The sequence below is a fragment of the Rhincodon typus genome, chromosome 8 (genome assembly GCF_021869965.1).
Source record: "Rhincodon typus isolate 14 chromosome 8, sRhiTyp1.1, whole genome shotgun sequence".
NCBI lineage: Eukaryota > Metazoa > Chordata > Chondrichthyes > Orectolobiformes > Rhincodontidae > Rhincodon > Rhincodon typus.
In genome coordinates this window covers 29146830-29169441 of record NC_063339.1, presented here as the reverse complement: position 1 = coordinate 29169441, position 22612 = coordinate 29146830, and the positions used below count along the sequence as shown (strand labels likewise).

The 22612-nt window shown below is 41.1% G+C and overlaps 1 protein-coding gene across 1 annotated transcript in view; it reads left to right on the top strand.

Moving 5' to 3' along the window:
* LOC109939134 (kelch-like protein 28) overlaps nucleotides 1–22082 on the top strand; it is a 192455-nt gene extending 170373 nt beyond the window's left edge. Inside the window, exon 7 of the mRNA XM_048599692.1 lies at nucleotides 22032–22082. Within this exon, the coding sequence (XP_048455649.1) occupies nucleotides 22032–22038 (7 nt within the window). The 3' untranslated portion in view covers nucleotides 22039–22082. The remainder of the gene's footprint in view (nucleotides 1–22031) is intronic.
* The last annotated feature ends 530 nt before the right edge of the window (nucleotides 22083–22612 follow it).

Below are 22612 nucleotides of genomic sequence, written 5' to 3'. Positions count from 1 at the left end.
GGCTAAGTGGAGAATTAGGAGAGCTTTTTTCACATAGAGGGTGGTGGGAATCTGGAACTGACTGCCCCGAAAGGGTGATTGAGTCAGAAATGCTCGTAACATTAAAGCAGTATTTAGATATTCACACATTGCTATTGCCTCTTGGGCTATGGCCAAGAACTGGAAAATAGGATTCATGCAGTCAGATATTTATTGACTGGTGAGTACACAATGGGCTAAATGCATTCCTTCTGTGTTATAACGACTATATCTATAAATTTCAAAGAATTCTTTTACAGGTTCTGAGCTTGGCTTGCTAGGCTGGCATTTATTGCCCATCCCTATTACCCAGGAGAATGTGGTGGTGAAGTATTGCAGTCACAGGTACAGCCATACTACTGTTAGGGCAGGAGTCACAGAATGTTGACTCAGTGACAGTGAGTGAAGGACTTTAAAGCAGTCTTTTTTCCATTTCAGTCCACAAGTAAAAACAAAGGAAATAAAATAATAAAGTCTCTAAATACCTCGGACAAAGATGATTGATTGCCAATAACCATGACCTTTCTTTGTCTATATATGGCTCCAACCAGCGCAGGGTTTTCAAAATAAAAACCGAAAGAATTGTGGATGCTGTAAATCAGGAACAAAAACTGAAGTTGCTGGAAAAGCTCAGCAAGTCTGGCAGCATCTGTGAAGAAAAATGATCAGAGTTAACGACTGGCCACTAATATCCACTATAAACCCACTGACTCCCATAGCTACCTGGACTACATATCCTCACACCCTGCTTCCTGTAAAGACTCCATCCCATTCTCTCAGTTCCTCCAAGTCCATCGCAAATGTTCAGATGAGGCCAACTTTGACAAGGGTGCCTCCGAAATGTCCACCTTCTTCCTCAACTGAGGATTCCCTAGCACCATTGTCGACAGGGCCCTCAATTGGGTCCGACCCATCTCCCACACTTCCACCCTCACCCCTTCTCTTCCCTCCCGCAACAGCCATAGGATTCCCCTTGTCCTTACATACCTTCCCACTAGCATCCACATCCAGAAGATCATCAGACACCATTTCTGCCACCTCTAGTGAGATGCCACCACCAGACACATATTCCCCTCCCCTCCCTTTTTCGCCTACGGCAGAGACAGTTTCCTCTGGGACACCCTGGTCCACTCTTCCTTCACCCCCAACACCACCCCACAGCACCATGGCACCTTCTCCTGCAACCAGCAAAGGTGCAATACTTGCCCATTTGCCTCCTCCCTCCCCAACATCCAAGGGCCCAAACATACCTTCCAGGTGAAGCAGCACTTCACCTGCACTTCCCAGAATCTGATCTACTGCATTCGCTGCTCACAATGTGGTCTTCTCTACATTGGGGAAATGAAGTGCAGACCGGGTGACCACTTTGCAGAACATCTACGTTCTGCTTGCAAAAAAGACCCTGACCTTCCAGTTGCCTGCCACTTTAACACACCACCCTGTCCCTGGCTTGCTGCAGTGTTCCAGCAAAGCTCAATGCAAGCTGGAAGAACAACACCACACTTTCTGTTTGGGGACCCTACAGCCCTGCGAACTCAATATTGAGTTCAATAATTTTAGGGCCTAAACCCTCTCATGTCCCAGCCCCCTACACAGTAGGCCTTGTTATCACAGTCTGCCATTACACACTACCTATTGTTAGTCACTAACAGTCCTCATTAACAACTATTCACCCTCCTAGCCAAATCATTATCAACTCCTCTCTCTAACCAGCTGCTCTTCTCTGGCTTTGGGCTCCATCCTATCATTTACTCCCTACCCCATTCTCCTTCCTATTTTCTGCATATGAACCGATGTTTTCCCAGCTACCATCAGTTCTGAAGAAGGGCCACGGGACCTGTAGCATTAACTCTGACTTTTTCTTCACGGATATTGCCAGACCTGCTGAGCTTTTCCAGTAACTTCTGTTTTTGAGCACAGAGTTTTCCCTTGATTCACATTGTCTTCAGTTTTGCTCGGACTAATGAAGCCACATTCAACCAAATGCTGTCTTGATTTCAAAGGTAGTCACCCCCACTTCCCCTCTTAACCTCAGATCTTTTGTTTGTGTTATAGTGCAGTCTGGGGCTATGTGGGCCTGTCAAACCCGAACAGTGTCAGTCAGCAGACTGTTACTAAGAAAGTGCTGTTTGATGCCACTTTTCATGACACTTTCTGCTGACGATTGAGGATAGACTGAAGGAGCAGTAATTGTCTGGGTTGGATTTGTACTCTTTTGTGAACAGAACATAACTGGCCAATTTTCCACATTGCTGGTTAGATGCCAGTGTTTTAATTGTGCTGGAACAGCTTAGTTATGGGCACACACAGTTCTGGGAGCACAAGTCTTTAGCACAATTGCCTGAATGCTGTTCGGACCCATAGCCTTTGTAGTAACCAGTGCTTGGTCCCATTGAGGAGGAGGAGACCCACAAACATTCCCATTCCCAATGATGGGGAGGTCAGCACATCAACGGTAAAGACAAGGCTGAGGCATTTGCAAGTATCTTCAGGAGTTCTGAGTAGATGATCCATTTCAACCTCTTTCTGAGTTCTCCTCTGAAACAGTTGCCAGTCTTCAGCCAATTCAGTTTACTTTGTGTGATATCAAAAATTTATTTTTACCTTATTCACTCGTTGGATGTAGGCATCACTGGGTGGCTAGTTACTGCCCACTAAAATACAAAAGAAATGTTCTAATATGGTACTGTTTAGTCAATTGGAATGAAATTGCTAATACATTAAAAATAATCCCTCCTGTTTTAAAGAAGAATACCAATTGTTTACAGTAAGTGCATCAAATGTTGAGAACTACGGAAAAAATATGATGCAATTTAAAAAAAAAAAATTGATGTATGCCCTTTTACAAAATGTCACAAGTGCACCAGTTTGAATTGATTTGACTTTTATTGGCTTAACAGTGCCCTTAATTTCAGCAAGCAGTCAGTAATACTGAATATTGAGTTTTTTGACATATCAAAGTATTGTCGTGGATTTTGTGATCAGTGATGAATGAACAACATTAGCCTTTTATTACACTTCCACTTACCCACATACTAGAACTTGTGGTTATTAGAGAATCTGAAGCAAGTGTAATAAGGACAAGTAAATGTGTAACAAATAAAAACAGAAGTTGCTGGAAAAGCTCAGCAGGTCTGACAGCATCTGTGAAGAGAAAATCAGAGTTAACATTTCGGGTCCAGTGACCCTTCCTCAGAACAGTAAATGTGTGTTTTCTTAATCAATCAGATTGAAGAATGCTTATGGAGGCATGCATGGATGAATCATAATCCCCAAAAAGGGGTTAAAGTCAAAGATTAAAATTCAAACAACTTAGAACAGAACCAGAAACATCCAGTTTTAATGGACCCAGGGAAAAAAAGGGTGTTTTTTGGGGAAGTAGGTCTAACGGGAAGAAGGAGCAAACAGACAAAGGTTTCCTCAATCCAACGTCAACGACAGGTGTTATTCCATATATATTCCATGCAATAAATAAAGTGCAGAGGGAACCTTATAAAGCCAATTAGGAAAACAAAGAAAAATCCAAAGGAGATTTTAGATATACAAAGTAAAAGAGAATAGATAGTGAAAGAGTATGGCCTATTAGGGATCATAGATGTAATCTGTATGCAGATCCAGAAGACATGGGTGCAGTCCTAAGTTAATACTTTGCAGCATTCTTCACAATGGAAATATTAAAAGAACTTAACACTGAGAGAGTGGACATCCTACTGATTTTGTCATCCTCGGGTGGCACGGTGGCTCGGTGGTTAGCACTGCTTCATCACAGTGCCAGGGACCCGGCTTCGATTCCAGCCTTGGCTGACTGTGTATAGTTTGCCTGTTCTCCCCATGTCTGCGTGGGTGTCTGCTGGGTGCTCCAGTTTCCTTCCACAGTCCAAGGATCGCAGGTAAGGGGGTTGGCCATGCTAAATTGCCCTTAGTGTCCATGGATGTGCAGGCTAGGTGGATTAGCCATGAGAAATGCAGGGTTATAGGGATAGGATAGGCTTGGCTCTGAGTGGAATGCTGTTTGGAGGGTCAGTGCAAACTTGATGGGCTGAAATGACCTCTTTCCACACTGTAACGAGTTCTATGATTCTATGACTATAAGTAAATAAATATGCAGGCTTGGAAGAAATGTATCCCAGTCTGTTACGATGTGGAGATGCTGGTGTTGGACTGAGGTGGACAAAGTCAGACGTCACACAACACCAGGTTATAGTCCAACAGGTTTATTTAAAATCATCAAGCTTTTGGAGCACTGCTCCTTCGTCAGGTGAAGTGGAGACAGGTGCATAGGCACAGAGTATATAGGCAGAGAGATAATGGCAAGGTAATTCTAGGTAATTAAGAATTAAGAATGCCAACAGATAAGTACAAATAGTGTGAGTGTAAAGACTTTTTATTCAGCTGTCAATTCTCTACTCACACTATTTGTACATATCTGTAGACACTGTTAATTACCTGGAATTATCTTGCCATTATCTCTTTGCTTATATATTCAGTGCCTGTGTGCCTCTCCCTACTGCACCTGACTAAGGAGCAGTACTCTGAAAACTTGTGATTTTAAATAAACCTGTTGGATTATAACCTGATTCTAGGCTGTTGGAGGAGATATTAGGGGCCCTGGCAGTAATTTTTAAATCCTATCTGAGATGCTAGAGGATCTGAGGGCTGCTAACATAGTCTCCCAATTAAAAAGAGAGGAAAGAATAAGCCAGGAAATTACAAACCAGTCACTCTAACTTCAGGGGCGGGGAAGTTATTAAAAAGGTGGCATTCTGAGGGGCAGAATATATCTGCAGTTGGAGAGACATAGATTAAATTGGAGATAGTGAGCATGGATTTGATAAAGGAAGGTTGTATTTGAAAAATTTGATTGAATGTTTTGGAAGGTAACTAGGGGTGTTGATGAAAGCAATGCATTTGATGTAGTCTACTACCCATGGATTTTAGTGAGGTTTTGATAAGGTCCCACTTGGCAGGTTAGTCGACAAAGTAAGAGCCTGTGAGATCCAAGAGAAAGTGGTATGTTAGATCCAAAATTGACTGAGAATCATGAGGAATAGGGTGATGGTACAAAGATATTTCTGGACTGGAAAGTGACTGGAAGTTTGTTTTCACTGAGGTTCTGCTGGGCTTGATGCTGAGGCCCATTGCTATTTATATTAATGATTTGGACTTAAATGAAGAGGTTTGACTGAGATGTTCATGGATGACGCAAACACTGCCAGGCTGGTATATAGCAAGGTGAATAGTTGTAAACTGCAGGTGGATATCAAGGGACTGATCAGGTCAGAAGAGCAGTGGCAAATAGAATTCAATGGAAAAGCTGTGAAGTGATGTACTTAGGAAGGGCTAACAATACAAGGGATTACAATGTATAAGTTAAGACCCTGGAATGTACTGAACACCTTTGTGTCCATATTCACAGATCTCAGACGGCAGCAGGGCAGGTAGATAAGATGGTTAAGAAGCCACACAGGATACTTACTTTAATAGCCAAGTCATTGAATACAAAAACAAGGCAGTTGCGCTGAAACTGAATAAAACTTTGGTTAGGCCACAACTGGAATGCTGCATGTAATTTTGGTCATCACATTGTAGAAAGGATGTGATTGCACTAGAGAGGGAACAGAGGAAATATATGTTTATGCCTGGGCCTGAGATATGAGGAAAGATTGGATTGGTTAGGGTTGTTTTCCTGAAGCAACAAAGGTTGAGAACGAATCCGATAGAGCTATATAAGATTATAAAGGGACAGATAGAGTGGATAGGAAATCATTTTTCCATTAGTAGAGGTGTTAGTAAGCAGAGGGCATGGAATTAAGGTAAGAGGCAGAAGCTAAGAGGAGAGTTGGAAATAAAGTTTTTCACCCAGAGGGTGGTGCAAATCTGGAGTTCATTGTCTTCAAGGGTGGTCAAGTCAGAAACTCTCATAAAATTTAAGCTGTATTTAAATACCCACTTGCACTGTCATAGCCTCCAAGGCTATGGGCGAAAAGCTGGACAATAGAATTAATGTGGTCAGACATTTATTGACCAATATGGACATGATGGGCCAATTGGCCTCTTTCTGTGCTGTAAATGTCTATGAGTCTACTATAAATGCTTTCTTGTTTGACTATAATTTCCCTCAATTTTTGTAGCAACTAATGCTATGGAATGAAGAATTTTCACTTCGTTATCTTTGTTATGTCCAAGCTGTTGCATGTATGTGAAGGCTGGAACCGTCAGTGTGATACCGTTGCAGCAAAACCTCTCAAAGAGCAGCACAATTTAGGCTGCAACGTCCTGAGTTCTCTGTTTTCCTGTGGATTTGTAGATTATTGAAATTGGTGTCTAATATGTGCCTTAATCATGGGGAACCACTTGATTATTTCCAGGGCAAATTTGGTCTATTATCTCTTCTTTATACTTCTAAGTGGTTGTACTGTGCAATGCCTCTGAGCCAGTATACACCTTAGTGTATTTTCCATATTGTTAGATGTTCTTTAGTTGTCATGGTAATTATATTTACAAAATCTAATTGACCAGCATCAGGAACCATCTGTGCACTGTGCTGAATATAAATCACAGATAACCTGAATTTATTATCATTGTTACTGCATGCACAAAATATAAATTAAATGGAATGTTACAGGAAACAAATCAAGTGCATTGAAGTAAGAAAGGGCAGCAATTATCAGGCAAGGTAACTGAAGTACTGGCTGTCCCAATATTGACAGATACCAGCGAAATTTATTACAAAGCAGACATTTCGTTCAAATAGACAAAATGACTCATTTGAACAAAATGACTTAGACTATCTTGAGTATTCTGACTTTCTTTTGTCATTTCATACTGAATGTCAGTTAGAAAGGACCAAATTCAATGTTCATGTCGAGTGCACAAATGCTGCTTGCGATGTCTTCTGCAACCCAACTCCTTTATGATTTTTCAGTCACGCCTTTTGATCATGGTTGAAGCATCACATAGTCAGCAGATCCTCTCAAAGGGGAAGATCATTCAGCGCAAGAAGAGACAGAAATAAAAAGAACATGTTTCCTTCTCATGACAGTTGTTGCCATATTCGGGTAATTTTTTAAATGTTCAAGTCTTTCAGCAAATGACTCAGTCAATGAGTAAGTGAATGATGGATGAGTGGCAAGATAGATGAGGTGAATGGGTGGGTGAGGTATGTAAGGAGGGTGAAGTGGGTGAAGTGAGTTGATTAGTAGGGGTTTAAAGGGTAGGTGTGTAGGTGGGTAGGTGGAAAGGTAGATACGGGAGAAAGTTGTTAGGTGAGTGAAATGGGAGGGTAGGTAGGTAGGTCGGTGAATTCAGTGGGTGGATGAAGTGGGTAGGTGGGCAAAGCATTTTCAAGCCAGACACTACCCTGATTTGGAACCATAATCACCATTCCTACATTGTCGCTGGGAGAAAATCCTGCAACTCCCTCCCTAATAGCATTGTGAATGTACTTAAACCCCAAAGACTGCAGTGGTTCAAGAAGGTGGCTCACCAGCACCTTAAGCAGGGCAATTAGGGATGAGCAATAAATACCAGCATAGCCAGCGATGCCCATGAACAAATAAGAAGAGTGTGGGTACTTGAATATGTTGGGAAGATGAGTAGTTCATTGAAGTAGGATATTGTGAGGTGCATATGTGTGGAGGTGGATGAGGTAGTTAGGTAGTTGGGTTGTTGGTCTGGTTGATAGAGGTGACAGGTCAGGTATAGTTAGAAGGTCAGGCTTAGTCAATTTTGGTTGGGATTAGTTGGGCATGGCTAAGGGTGATTGCTTGACCTTTCCAGCACCCCTGATATCAATAGTTCTACCACTGGTGCCAGAATTCAGTTGCTAGATCCTAGGCCCTGGAATTTATTCTTTTAACCTCTCCACGTTCCTTTCATCATTTAAGACACTGTCATATCTTTACCAAGCTTTTGACCATTTGCCCCAATTTTGCCTGTGAGGTTTGTGTCCAATTTTGTTTCGTGCTCCTATGAAGCACTTTGCAACATTTTATTATATTAAAGCTATAAGATAAATACAAATATTATTACTATATTTCCATTAGATTATAGATAACTCAGGCTCAGCATTTCTCCTTACAACACTAGTTATAGGCAGTCATTCTGAACATGACCTCTTTATTCCTACTCTGTTTTCTGTCCATTAACCAATTCTCAGTCTACACTAATATTTCACTCCTAATCCCATGATGTAATTAAACCAACTGTACTGAATCATATTACTTCTGCCTTTCAATGTTGCCTCCTAATCATACACTGCAATTTAACAGACACAGCTACTTTGACCTGATCATCATTATATGAACACTCGTTCAAAGGAATGGTGTTGAAATGCAAACACTTTTGAAACCGCTGTTAGTTGCACTCAGGAAATTTTCACTTACTCTTTCGAATACATGGAGACAACTTTGGTCCTAAAGAAAGTTTATGAAGACTGTTTCCTTGATTTTCAAACTGAGTGCCTGGATGAACCAAGCACTAACTCATAAGCAGCCTATTTAGCTCTTTGTACTGCATCATAGTCTCGAGAAATTTTCTCTGATAGTGAAGTTATCAATTGAAGTACAAACTACAGGACCAGAAGATACAGGAGCAGAATTATACCATTTGGCCCATCGATTCTGCTCTGCCATTAAATCATGTCTAATATATTTCACAACCCCATTTTCCTGCCTTCTCCCAATAACCCTAATTCATCTTACCAATCAAGACCCTTTCTATCTCTGTCTTAAATACACTTGATAATTTGGCCTCCACAGACCTCTGCGATAATGAGTTCCACAAATAACAACCCTCTGGCTGAAGAAATTCTCCCTCATCTCTAGTCTAAAGGATCGTCCCTTCATTCTGAAGACGCACCCTTGGGTCCTCGTCTCTCCAACAAGTGGAAACATCTTCTCCACATCCACTCTATCCAGGCCTCTCAGTATTCTGTAAGCTCCAATCAGATACTCCTTCAGCCTTCTACCTTCTAAACTCCATCGAGTACACACCCTGAGTCCTCAACCACTCTTCATCCCCGGGATCATTTTTGTAACCTTCCTCTGGACACCCTCCACGGCCAGCACATCCTTCCTTAGATACAGGACCCAAAACTGCTCGCAATATTCCAAACGCAGTTTAACCACAGACTTATACAGCCTCAACAGCACATCTCTGGCTGTATTCCAGCTCTTTTGACATGAATACATGCATTTGCCTTCCTAACTGCGTAATGAACTTACATGTTAACCTTAAGAGAGTCTGAATTCTTACCCCATTTAGAAAGTGGTCTACAATTCTATTCTTCCAACCAAAGTGCATAACCTCACACTTTCCTGCTTTATATTACATCTGCCACTTCTTTGTCTACTCTCCTAAGTACTCCTGCAGCCTCCCCGCTTCCTCAACACTATCTGTCCATCCGACTGTCTTTGGGTCATTAGCAAACTTAGCAACAATGTCCTGAGTTCCTTCATCTAGATCGTTAATGCATGACATGAATAGTTGTACTCCAAACACTGACCCCTGTGGATCTCCACTATTCACCTACCGCCATCCTGAAAAAGACTCCTTTATACCCACTCTCTGCCTTCTGCCAGTCAGCTAATCCTCCAACCTTAATAGTATCTTGTCCATAACATGTGAGTAAATCATTTGATTGGACCCAGCCAAAGCATCTGGAATACACTGGTTTTGTAGATTCTGAACAGACTGCAGAAAAGTAAAGCAGTCACGTAAGCAGATTTGTATAATTTCACAGTTGGGAGATGTTAGCGATAGGATTGGCAGTGCCTCATTTCTTTTTAAGATTGAAAGGGTACTAATAACAATCTTTAACATCAAGGCCTAAAGAAATAAGCACTATTTTTACTCCAAATAGATTATACTAATATTGAATATGCCATTTGGGCTCATGAGCTTTATTCCAAAGGCTAATGAATCAAATTGTAGCTGAAATACATAACTGTGTAGTTTATTTGGATGACGTCATAATATATGGTGACACATGGGAAGAGTATGTAAGACAATTATCAGACATATTTAAGCAATTACAGTTGACTGGCTTAGTAATAATTTTCGCCAGAAGTGAATTTCTGAAAGTAAGGGCAAGGACAAGTGTTGCCAAAAGCGGCAAAAGTGAAGGCTCTAGTGGAATTCTGTTCCTAAAACTAAATGTGAAATCATGAGCTATTCAGAAATGGGTGGGTTTTACGAAAAATTTGCGCATAATTTCAATAGAATGTCGAACTCATTTGTTAAGGAAACAAGCAAAAGAGGAATGGTTAGCAGAAAGCCTTTGAGAAGCTAAAGACAATCCTGATAAATGAACCAGTGTTAGCTGCTCCTAATTTTGTCAGACCTTCTAAAGTTACAATTGATGCTAGTGACTAGGGAGTTGGTGCAGTTCTATGACAAGATGATGAGTCATGAATAGAGAAGGCACTCAATACTTTTCTAAAAATGAAACCAGTACTATGAGGAAGTACAATACCATAGAAAAAGATAATTAGGTATGATTATTGCCACATCTATTCTTTGAGGTGTCTCACAAACTTGATAAGTTTTTTGAGGATAAGAGTGGACTTATACAGTTTGGTTGAGCAGTAGGGTACATAGTTCTTTGAAAGAAGCTTCACAGGTAGACAGGTTGGTTAAGAAGGCATTTAGCATGATCACCTTCATTGCTCAGACCATTGAGTATGAGAGTTAGGACATCATGTTGAGTTTGTACAGGACATTGGTGAGGCCATTTTTGTAATACAGTGTACAGTTCTGGTTGCCCTGCTTTAGGAAGGACGTTATTAAATTGGAGCGGATTCAGAAAAGATTTACCAGGATGTTGCCCGACCTTGAGAGTTTGAGTTACTGGGAGAAGTTGGATAGGCTGGGACATTTTTCACTGGGGTGTAGGAGGTTGAGCGGTGACCTTATAGAGGTTTATAAAATCATGAGGGGCATGGATAAAGTGAATAGCAAAGGTCTTTTCCCTAGGGTGGGTGAGTTCAAAACTAGGGGGCATATTTTTAAGGTAAGAGTAGAAAGATTTAAAAAGGTGCAACATTTTCTCACAGAGGGTGGTTCATGCGTGGAATGAATTGCCAGAGGAAATGGTAGATGCAGGTACAGTTACAACATTTAAAAGACATTTGGGTAGGTCCATGAATAGAAAAGATTTAGAAGGTTATGGGCCAAATGCATGTAAGTGGGACTAGTTTGGTTTGGGAAATTTGGATGAGTTAGACTGAAGGATCTGTTTCCATGCTGTATGGCTCCATGACTCTATGACCCTATAACAGCAGATGCTTGATATCAGAAGCAAAAACAGGAATTGTTGAAAAAGTTCCGCAGGTCTGGCAGCATCTGTGGAGAGAAAACAGAGTTAACATTTCGGGTCCTGTGGTCCTTCTTCAGAACTGATTATAGCCAGGAAAAAATTGATATATATGATGAAGATGGTGTGGGGGAAGTGGAGTTCATTATGGTAGCATCCCATATGAGAAGGCCTAGTGTGGGCTTTGGGGTAAGAACGTGAGAGAAAGTGCTCAGGCTCTAAAATTATTGAACTTGATATTGAGTCCTAAAGGCTGCAGGATATTGAAAATGAGATGCTGTTCTTCCAGCTTACGTTGAGCTTCACTCGAGCATTGCAGCTAACCTGAGACTGAACCAGGGGACATAATGGTTTGTTGAAGTGGTAGGCAACAGGAATCTCAGGGTCATTTTTGTAGACAGAATGTAGGTGTTCTGCAAAGCGGTCATCCAGTCTGCGTTTTGTCTCCCAAATTTAGAGGAGACCACAATGTGAGCAGTGTAGACGAGATTGAACATACTACAGGTAAATCTCTGCTTTACTTGGAAGCTGTATTTGTGCCTTTGGATAGTGAGGAGGGAGGAAATAAATGAGCAGGTGTTACACCTTCTGCAATTGCATGGGAAGGTGCCTTAGGTGTGTGGAGAGCTGTTTGGAGTGGAGGAAGAGCAGACCAAGGTGTCCTGGAGGGAACGGTCCCTGCAGAATGCTGATAAAGGAGGGGAGGGGAATATGAGTCCAGTGGAGGCATCTGCTGAAGGTGGTGGAAATGGTGGCCAGTGATGCTTTGGATGGAGATGCTGGTGGAACAGTTGTGGGAGAGAAGAGAAGAGGTGGTGTCTGAAGTCCAGGAGATGAGTTGAACATGGCTGAGGTCCTGTCAACCACAGTGGTGAGGAATCCTCGGTTGAGGAAGAAGGTGACCATTCAGAGGCCCCATAAAGAAGCTGATACTATCAAAACAGATGCAATGGAGACGGAGGAACTGGGAGAATGGAATGGAATGGAATTTTCACCTGTTTGTTAACTCATGATCTCCCAGTTATGTAGTAAACAATGCAACAAGGGAGGCAAAAGCAATCTAGAAGCTGAAACCTTGACAGATATGACTATTTGTATGTCATTATTTTTCTACAGATCTCCTGAAAGCATCATCAAGTTGACACAGATCAATCCTGGTATTCTTCTGCCCAAAAAAAACCCTGAAAAAGCTGCAGGTGCTGGAAATCAGAAACATAAGCAGAAATTGCTGGAAATTGCATCTCCACAGATGCTGCCAGACCTGCTGAGTTTTTAACAGCAATTTCTGATTTTGATACTTCTGTACATGTTGCTTCTCCAAAGAAACCACAAATGTTAATTGCTCTACGGTAACAGCAAAAGCAATGGCTATAGCAATAGCAGCTATAGGAGAAAATTCAAGTGAGGACAGCCCACAGAGGCACAACAGCCTGCATAAGAGGGCCCATGCAGACAGCAAATGTGGTTTTCAGACTGAATCTACAGGTATCAATGCAGCTGTCAACCTATGACAGCCTTGTGGTGACAACATCTCAGGACATTCCGGGAAGTTGTCTCCTGTATCTACCAGCTGCTGGATGAGCACCCATGTCCTCAAGGACTAGGATGGAATCCTATCTTTGTGATGTTAAAGGGGACAACAGCCCTTAAATTCCCTGCAATTGGATTCTTTCAGAGAGCTGTTGGTAGTCTCTACAGAATCTTACAGACACCCATTCATAAACGTATCCGGGAGGTCACTAATGGTCTACTTGCTTAGGCTCATCTACTTATTAATTTTCCAGTGTTGCTGTGAGTCTGATAGCCAGGGCAATTGACTTTGCTGCTGTTGCAGGATTTCTGCAGGTGCAGTGTACAACTGACTATACCCACATAGGTATTAGAGCATCGTATCAGCAAGCAGCAGTGATCATGAATATGTAAGGCTTCCATTTTATGAATATACAGATCATCTGTTACCACTTCAGCCGGGTAATGAAGGTCTGCACATCATCCAGATGGTTGTTGACCAGATGGCTGGGACGCCACTGAGTCTTTTATTCAACATTGACTGACACGTATTTAAATGGAATTAGAATTAGCCTTTATTGTCACATATACTCAATGAATATAGTGAAAAGTTGATACATCGCCACTTATAGCACCAACTTAAGTATGAAGATACTTAGGTACAGCTTCTTTAGTTTCAAGATTGACATAACTGCACAGAGGCAGGGTCCCAACACAAGTCACACTTTATTTAATAGTGCACAGTACACTGGCTATGGCCAACTAGGTCAGAGTCAATCTTCAACTGAAGGGATTCTAATCTCCTGGTTATTTTTTTCAGTTCTTTTTCCCTCTTTTTTTTCTTTTTTCTTCTTTTTTTTTCTCCTATCCAATCATGCTGCTTGAAGTAACTGTACAGAGGCCAGGTCCCGTCACCCAGTCATCTTTTTATTTACTTGTGCACAGTACACTGGCTCTGGCCAGCCAACTAAGAGTCAACCCTCAACTGAGGAGATTCTAATCTCCTGGTTACATTGATCAGCCAAGGCTTTCCTGATTGTCCCGGGTTAACTACCCTAATCAATGACCTCGTAGTCAATGAGGTCAACCTGGTCCCAATTGCTACAAAGATCTTGGACGATAGAGAAATAAAGTGTCCAGCATTAGAGAGATAAAAGTTCAGAACAACAGACCACACTGGCACCTAGCCTCCAGTCCGCACCAGGCCCTAGCTCCAGACCACGCCAGGCATCACCTTCAGGACCATGAGGCTGGGAGGTCACTTCAGACCGCCACACCGGGCCAAGGACACCACACCCAGAGGTCACTACTCTAGGCAGGGAAGCAGCTACGCCAGGCCAGGAGGTTGCCACGCCATGCTGAGAGGTCACCATGCCACGCGGGGCAGCCACTGCAGGAAGAGAGTGCTGTGCCAGGTCAAAAGGTTGCCACGCCATGCCGGGAGGCCGCTATGGGAGTTGTCATCAGAGGCCAGGAGTCGTCGCCAGAGGGTCGGGAATTGTCATTCACCGGAGGATGGGGATCGTCGCCAGAGGCCAGGAATCCTTACTGGAGACCAGGAATCATCAGAGGCCATGAGAGAACAAGAAAAAAAAAGCACTAAGAGGAAGAATAAAAAAGAAAAAGAAGAAAAGAAGAAGAATGGGCAGAGTTTATGAGCTCTGGCTATAGCGTCCTATTCCGCTGCCATCTTGGAGGTTAGCAATGTGAGGTGGAGGGAGCCTGCAGACTGGTAAGTCCTAGTGATTGTGAAGATTTTGTTGGCATTATCTGTGGCCTGGCTTTGTCGCACATTCTATGATGGTGAGAGTCTCTTGCAGAAATTCAGGTGCACCCTCCTTGGCCTAATCTGCTGCAGGCAATGGGATTACTGACAGAAGAGAAGTATGGGAGGGGCACATTTGGAATGAACTAAGATGAAACTCCCAGGCTCTCCATCTGTCGGTCCTGCTCTCTGTAGGTGGCTGATGGCATATATTTGTCCTTTTGAGAAGCAAGGAAACCTGGAGTAAAGCCAAGGTGCCTCAACCTTCTCTTATATTCACATTGATATTGATTACTCATGGCTAGAGCAATGATGCAGGTCAGAACACATATCTGGTAGCCACTGAACACAGGCTTTATTGGACATGAGTCTCTAACGTGACCGCCACCGTTTCCATGGTGCCAGCTATGTACTTGCATACCAGATGCACCAGGGCAGACCAAAGATGGATGGGTGATCCATCCTCCACTGTAGCATAGTGAAGGCCTCCAGTATCTCTACCTGATATTCCCCTATCTGTCTCTGCAGCTTGACCATGTGACTTATGGCTGAATAGAGTGGCATTGTATATGTGGAACTGAGCAGGTCCTAGTCTTTGTCTGTCCTTGAATATCAGTGACCTGAGGTATTTCTTCCTCCAGTAGCTGTGGACATATTTCAGTGATGCGGTCAACAGATTGTATCCCTTAATCTACTCTAGCCAGGATACCCGTGAAGGTGACAGTCTCTGTGCTGATGGAGAGTGCAAGTAAGTGGGTCATTCAAGTGTCACAAACTTTATTCTCAGATGTACTTGTACAGGGCAGCCACTGTGCGCACTTTTATTTTTGCTGTCTGTTCACTGCTTGTGCTGTAGAAGAGAAAAGAGAGAGTTAGTTGGTGAAGGAGTACAACCCTTTATGTGGAGTAATGTATATGAGTGGCTCCATTTCTGAGAAGAGCAAGCAACAATGTTGCTCACTGGCTTCAGCCAATCCAATCTCTCTAATGGCACAAGGCCAGTTTTGGTCCTCACCAGTCAGCTGGACTGCATCTTCCTCAAATGTGATGAAGGTTGATGACCAGAAAGTCCTCCATCAGTCTAGACTTTCTCCTTCCTGTTAGTGCCTGGTTTTCCTGCAATGAGGCGAAGAGAGGGATGAGTGAGGTTGGATTGTGTGCTTGGGCACTTGATGAGCATGAATAGTCCTGCTAGGTGGTGAGCCCTACCCAGTAAGTGAGTAGGAACAGCAGTGCCCTGGGAGCATTAGAAGATTGCCAGCACGGTGAGGAGGGGTAGTGCAGAGGTAATGTCTCTGGACTAGTAATCTAATAATGAGTATAATTCCTGGTGGGTGGAGCTGTTGTGGAGTTCCTGGCTTGTAATGAGTGAAGGGATGTCTGAGTGGCCTTTAGATATAATGAGTCCTTAATCATTGGAGCCGCCTGAATATTTGTCAACTTCAACATATAAATCACCATTGCTATGGAGGCAGGTATAATGGTATGGTGTGAAGTGTATGTGCAGACATGCAGGCTGAACCACGAGTGTAAAGCACTTTATTCCTAGTTGACAAAAAGTAAGAGGTCTGGTTAACTTGGATGGATAGATGCCTCATGTGTGCCTCCCCAAACCAAATCCAAGAGTTGAGTCTCCACTCCAAGCAGGTCCGGTAAGTCATAATTGCTCTGCAACACGTTCATTGTATTTCAAACATGTGTGAATGTAACTGAAAATAAATTTGAAAGAATCATTGATGTCAGAAACCATGATGGTATGTGACCATGAAATCAATCTTTCTCCGTATTACCAATACCTTTTATGTTTCTAAGCTCACCACTATAACTATAAAGGTTCTGTGAATCACAAATGCAAAGTACCTTTTTTCCTGAGTGCTATATAACAGTACATCAATTCCAAGAGGATGAACGAATAAGTGAGACATGGAAGTCAATTGTACTCCCAGCCTGGAAGTTAGAATTCTCTGAGCAACTTTAGCCTCACTTTTACAAGGGAGTAAAGTGTGGTTCCCATACCATTGGATACAATGTATTTCCCTGGTGAATGTCTAACAATCATCTATTAAAATGGCATTAGAGTAGGTTAACTTGTTTTTCAATCTTTCTTACATTCCTCAGAGCTATAGTTGAAAATTCCCAGGAACCTTTTAGGCTTTTTTTTTATATTAAAGAGAGTATCCAATTCATTTTAACAACTTCTCAGCAAATGACTAAACTTACTCAGCAGTTACAAAGATAGCAAGGGAACCATAATCATTAACTGCATAAATTATGAGTTCTTCTGATGTTAGGACTAAGACACATTGGGGTAGATTTTCACCATTTCAAGTCACAGAAAGATCAATCAATACAATGTTCTGCTGAGAAGACATCTTGAACATTATGTCTGTATTTCTGAACAACAACAGAAATGAGTGTTGGAGCTATTGCAGTAAAGAGCTGCAAGATTGATCCCGAGTGTCAGAGGTTTCAATGTGAACTGCTGAACAGAAGAATAAAATATAACTATCAAAGAGTTTCTAGTAAAATTTAATCTGAATTTCTGCATGTGGTTCTCCCACACACATTGGGCCAACATCTGCAACAAAGACTATCTCCGAGCCTGAACTTTTTATGATAGTAGCCACAGATGCTTTCAGATACAAAATAAAAGCAGAAAGTGCTAGAAATACTCGGCAAGTCTGGCAACATCTATGTTCACAGATTTAGTTCAAACTTCCAGCATCTGAAATATTTTACTCTGATTTACCCTACAAAAATGGAGTACCTCACATTTGTCTAAATTATCCCATCCGCCCATCTGATCAAGGTCCCGTTGTACTCTAAGATAATTGCCCACTACACCACCAATTTTGGTGTCATCTGCAACCTTACTAACCATACCGCCTATGTTCACATCCAAATCATTTAATGAATGACAAAAAACAGTGGACACAGCACCTACCCTTGCGGCACACCACTGGCACAGGCTTTCAGTCTGAAAAAACAACCCTCCAGCGCCACCTTCTGTCTCCTACCTTATGTCCTATATATACACCACTGTGAAGAAAAACTGGAAATGGGGTAATCAACTCCAAAGGACCCCAGAGTTTAAATACCAGGCGGGAAAACACAACAGCACTTCATCGGAGGCTGCACTGATGATGTTACCCAGCAGGGTAATGAAACATCTGTGAACTAACGAACCAGCTCAGCGAGCGAACCAACCCCAGCAACCACCCTACCATGCAGAACCTTGTCGAATGCCTTGATGAAGTCCATGTAAACAATGTTCACCACTCTGCCTTCATCAGTCATCTTTATCACCTCTTCAAAAAACTCAATCAAGTCAGTGAGACATAATTTCCCACGTACAAAGCCATGTTGACTATTCCTAACTAGTCCTTGTCTCTCCAAATACATGTACATTCTGTTGCTCAGAATCTCCTCTAACAACTTACCCACCACTGAGGTCAAGCTCACCGGTCACAGTTCGCTGGCTTTTCCTTACCAGCTTTCTTAAATAATAGCACTACATTAGCCACCTTCCAGTCTTCTGGCATCTCATCTGTGGCTGTCAATGATACAAGTATCTCAGCAAAGGGCCCAGCAATCACTTCTCTAGCTTCCCACACAAAGATCTGGGATACACCTGATCAGGTCCCGGGGATTTGTCCATCTTTATGCATTTTAAGATGTCCATCTTTATGCATTTTAAGATGCCCAGCATCTTAATATGGACAGTTTTCAAGATATCATTGTTCATTTCTCCAAGTTCTCTAGCTACTGTCACTGACGATGGTAGCTGGGAATCCAAGATTGAGGAAATGTCTGTGCACAGAGCCATGAGTCACACAGTGACTCAATATGTGAAATCCTTCATTAATAACCATTCAGATGGTGGTTTTAATGTTGGAAACATCCCAAGACACTTTACAGGAAGGAGAGAAATAAATGGCAATAGATGAAATTAATGTCGATCAAATTGATGACAATGTGTAGAAAAAAGATTAAGATGAATTTTAATAATGCGTTTGAAACTGGAATGAGGACTGGAGAGGTGGAAGAGCTCAAAAAAGGCAAAAGTTCCAAATAGTAAATCAGAAGTGACTGAAATCGCTAGAAAAAGTCCATTGGTGTCTAAATATGATCTCCCAGATCCGTGATTGTGATTCCTCTTGTGTTTTTCATCAGACTCAAAGGTTTCTGTTTGGGTCTTTATTAATTGGTAACTCTGCATCACCCAACAACCCCACCAAAAGTCATTGGAATGAAGAACAAAACTACTGGTGAGTGTTTCTGACCATACTGGCTCCATTTCAAAATAGTCATACTGGCCTGGTATACAGTGGGCAGTGGGAATCTGGACCTCCACCTGAATAAATGGGAGAGATAGAAACCTTAAATAATCCTGGATATGCACTTGAACTGGCATAACCCACAAGACTCCAGTCCAAGACCTGGGAATTGGTATGAAGCTGGACAACTCTGCTTCAACTGACACAGAAACATAGACAGTGTCTAAAGATACGAGCAGGCAATTTCGGATTGAGATGAAGAGAAAATTCTTCGCACAGAGAATTCTTTGTGGAATTCTCTGCCATAGAAGGTGGTTGAGCCAAAACATTGAATATTTTCAAGAAGGAGATAGTTATAATTCTTTGGACTAAATAGTTGAAAGAGTGAGGGCAGAACTATTTTCTATATCTCCATATTTTTATGTTTCCCTTCTCAGCTGTACATTCTCTATTTTTCAATTAAAGTGTACGAGAAGAAGATTTATGAGGAGAGTAATTCTGTATCTGTTTAACAGGAGACGATGGCCTAGTGGTATTATTACTGGACTGTTATTAGAGACACAGGTAATATTCTGGGACCTTAGTTTGAATCCTGCCATGGCAAATGGTGGAATTTGAATTCAATAAAAATCTAAAAGTAAGAGTCTAACAACAACTATGAATCCATTGTCAATTGTCGGGAAAAAGCCATCTGGTTCACTAATGTCCCTTATGGAAGGAAAGTACTATCCTTGCCTGACCAGACCCACAGGACTCTTAACTGCCCTGTGGGCAATTAGGGATGGGCATTAAATGCTGGCCTAACCAGCGACACCCTCATCCAGTGAATAAAGACATAAATATGTACGAAAGAGGAAGTAATGGTATTAAAGGTTTTTTCTGTCAATTCTGATGCCTTTCTAAACTTATGAATGGGGCGGGGCGGGGGGATAAAAAAATGAGTTAAGGGAAGGCAACATGTTCCTAAAATCTTGAATTTAACTGGAGGACTTTTTACTAATAACGTAGAAAGTATAAATTAAAATCTGAGTTTTTCCTTTTTAAGACAATTGTCATAACTACAGCTGCCTTCTGACTGACTGATTCCATTGTTGATGAATGCAGATATTCCTTTTAAAGCGAATTTGTCATCATGCTTTCATTTTTGACAGCCAGCTTCTTGCTAACACACAGTATCAACAATCTGAAGCCAATTTTGTTAATTTTACAAGAGTTAACAGCAAGATTGTTCAGGTAACATTTGATATATGGACTTATACAAAATGCAGGGTACATCAGAGTTTTAAGTTTTATTCTATAAGTTAAGGGGATCTGCATTGTTCAATGTTGCGTAATAGTTTGTTTATGGAAAGTATTCGATTATTCAATAATCAATCTTATTACTTTATGCTTGATTTTGATGGTTGTTTACAGCTATATTGTGAATTATAATTACTTGTTTTATTTGTACTACTATTATAAGTTGCCACGTGTCACCATGATGATTTATTTATCCATAATGGTTCTCAGGAGTTATTCAGTCGCTCATACCTCCATCTCTTCTAACAATCTTTACATGCCAACTTTAATTACCTTCATCAGTTATTTCTTTTACTCTCCTTTCACAAATGAAACATTCTTGAATGAGCTGCTCCCCTGAGAGCTCTAATAGCTCAAACAATGTTGGTTGATACTGCCTCAACTGTTCCTCTTTTTCACACTGGATATTCTCCTCCCCTCTTCAGCCTCCTTCTGCTCCTATTCCTGATGCATTTCCTGATGCCCTGATGGTAACAAGAATCTCTCATAGAGGCTAAGGTATAATGCGTGAAATAGGTGACCACAAATGCAATGGTAACAAGGTGAAGGCTGTACAATACAACTCCTTCAGTTTGGTGTAGGGAATAGAAGCATGGAAGGAGTGGATAAAATACAGTATTGGCTGGTATGTGCCTGTCCAACTTGCATCACATTCCTGCCTTTTATTTAGTATAACTATATCTGAAAACAGAGGACACGTAATGCACAAAAGATCAAATCAAGAATCCAACAGTGTATGTTATTTCTTTAAGGCATGTTAGGTGGACAGAGATAGCTAGCTGGGCGGCATAGGAAACCCATGATGTTAGAGTGAGTCTCTGAGCTGCCACAGAGAATTTAGGACATTATTTTTATTGTGTTTACAATGGAGTGTTTAACAGGACCAAAACTTGACTTTAGTTCGCTATTATACTTGCACTTAAAATTCCTCCATTCTTCCAAATTCTTTCCAGTTCTGAAGAAGAGTCATTTGACTCAAAGTATTGACTCTGTTTCTCTTCACATATACTACCAGAATTGCTGATTTTTTTTCTGCACTTTCTGGTTGTATTCTTCCTTTTAAGATTTCTGTGTTGTTCTGAAATATGCTGAAGTGCAATTCCAAGGTTGCTTAGTTGACAACATTTGAAAATAAATTTATTGAATGGTTGTAATAGTGAATGAAACTGCTTCAAATAAACAATCAAAATTTAAACAGTCATCAACATAATGCTCTATAATGTCAAACTTTCAATGACATTTCAACAGTGACCAGTGCAACTTGTCACATCAGTTGAGTGACAGTAACATTTAAAAAAAAACTTGCTATAATGTTTGACCAAGTGTTTCTTAATCTTATTATTAATTTCAATAGCTCATTTGATAAAAAATGACTGAATATAATAATAGACAGAAAAAAACATAAAAGACATTTTACTGATTTTGAGATAACACAGTGTGGAGCTGGGGGAGCACAGCAGGCCAGGCAGCATCAGAGGAGCAGGAAAGTTGACATTTCAGGTTGGGACCCTTCCAATGTCCTATAAATATGTATTAACTATTTGGCTGTGAATTTTGTTAAAAGGTCGTAAATATGAAACTTAACCATCTTACCAGTCATCAAACTGAAACATTAATTTTGTTTCTCTCCGCAGATGTTGCCTGACCCCCACAGAAATTTTTGGCATATTTTGTTCTAATATTACTAGAAACTTTATTTGTTGACAATCATTCAAACATCCTACTTGATAAATAATTCTATTTGATCTAGTAAATACATGTTCACAAGATGTAGATCATCCTGTAAATGGTGCACTTATTGCACTGCTCTGCCTTCATGATAAAACCTAACCCTGGTCCTTTCTTCCAGGTGCTGAAAATATTGATGACGCTGGATCATTTCTGGAGGAGGAGGAGGCCAACCTTCCTGAAGGTACAGTTTCTCTTGTCATTGGTACAGGGGATCATGAATGTCTGACTTAACCATGCTTAGGAATGGGATCTCATACAGGGATATAATCTTGAAGACCTGATATATGAACCTGATATATGTACTTATGAATGGCTGCTTTACATTGTCCTGCATTGTGTTCCAACTTCTGTACAAATCATGCAACTACATGATTTTGAAATACATAGTAAAGTATAATTCCATTAATCCCAATATCATTATGTGATGAACTATTCAAAGTTAAAGAGCAGGATTGTTGAAGTGACGCACGACAGAGAATTTGGAATTTTAAGACAATAATAGTTATTAACCTGAGGGAATTGTACTGGTCATAAGAAACTTTAGCCCAGTAATAACTGCAAGAGTTTGGATTCATTTAATTGTATTGTGTTAAATAATGGTATCATGTTGACATTGTACAGAACAGATTGATTTAAATGTTATTTAGATTCACCCAGTAGTAAGGCTTGAAAGTTCAGGTCTGGGAATGACAACATACT